Source organism: Coturnix japonica, unplaced genomic scaffold (assembly GCF_001577835.2).
Source record: "Coturnix japonica isolate 7356 unplaced genomic scaffold, Coturnix japonica 2.1 chrUnrandom524, whole genome shotgun sequence".
NCBI classification, from domain to species: domain Eukaryota; kingdom Metazoa; phylum Chordata; class Aves; order Galliformes; family Phasianidae; genus Coturnix; species Coturnix japonica.
Window position 1 is genome coordinate 82,734 of NW_015439909.1, and position 1,110 is coordinate 83,843.

The 1,110-nt window shown below is 51.3% G+C and overlaps 1 protein-coding gene across 1 annotated transcript in view; it reads left to right on the forward strand.

The window, feature by feature from the left end:
* The window catches only part of LOC107307257, a 21,022-nt gene extending 20,147 nt beyond the window's left edge, over nt 1-875 (forward strand). Inside the window, exon 11 of the mRNA XM_032441740.1 lies at nt 646-875. Within this exon, the coding sequence (XP_032297631.1) occupies nt 646-824 (179 nt within the window). The 3' untranslated portion in view covers nt 825-875. The remainder of the gene's footprint in view (nt 1-645) is intronic.
* Nucleotides 876-1,110: the final 235 nt, after the last annotated feature.

The following is a 1,110-nucleotide window of genomic DNA, read 5'->3' on the forward strand; positions in this document are numbered from 1 at the left end:
GTCAATGGGGGTCAATGGGGGTCAGTGGGGGTCAATGAGAGTCAATGGGAATCAATGGAAGTCAATGAGAGTCAATGGGGGTCAGTGGGGGTCAATGGAAATCAATGGGGGTCAATGGGGATCAATGGGTGTCAATGGGACTCAATGGGTTTCAATGGGACTCAATGGGTTTCAATGAGGATCAATGGGTGTCAATGGGGATCAATGGGGGTCAGTGGGTTTCAATGGGAGTCAATGGGGGTCAATGGGATTCAATGGGGGTCAATGGGGGTCAGTGGGTTTCAATGGGTGTCAATGGGGGTCAATGGGTGTCAATGGGACTCAATGGGTGTCAATGGGACTCAATGGGACTCAATGGGTGTCAATGGGTTTCAATGGGTCTCAATGGGACTCAATGGGTTTCAATGGGACTCAATGGGTGTCAATGGGTGTCAATGGGGATCAATGAGAGTCAATGGGAGTCAATGGGAGTCAATGGGTGTCAATGGGTTTCAATGGGACTCAGTGGGACTCAATGGGTGTCAATGGGGATCAATGGGTGTCAATGGGTTTCAATGGGGATCAGTGGGACTCAATGGGTCTCAATGGGGTTTCAATGGGGATCAATGGGTGTCAATGGGTCTCAATGGGTCTCAATGTGCCCCATTCACCCTCGTGTTTCACACTCATTTTCCTTGTTTCCCCCCAGTTTCGTGTCCGGGATCGTTCACTTTTATTACCCGTGTGACGGCGCCGTGCGACGCGACCCCGAGTTACAGGCCTGGGTGAAGGAGATCTTCCATAAGGGCTTCCTGGGGAGGAAGAGATCCGGTACCACCCCATAGAACCCCATAGAACCCCATAGAACCCCATAGAGCCCCATAGAACCCCATAGAACCCCATAACCCCATATCCACCCCATAGAACCCCATAGAACCCCATAGAACCCCATAGAACCCTATAGAACCCCATAACCCCATATCCACCCCATAGAACCCCATAACCCCATATCCGCCCCATAGAACCCCATAGAACCCCATAGAACCCCATAACCCCATATCCACCCCATTGAACCCCATAGAACCCCATAGAACCCCATAACCCCATATCCACCCCATAGAACCCCATAGA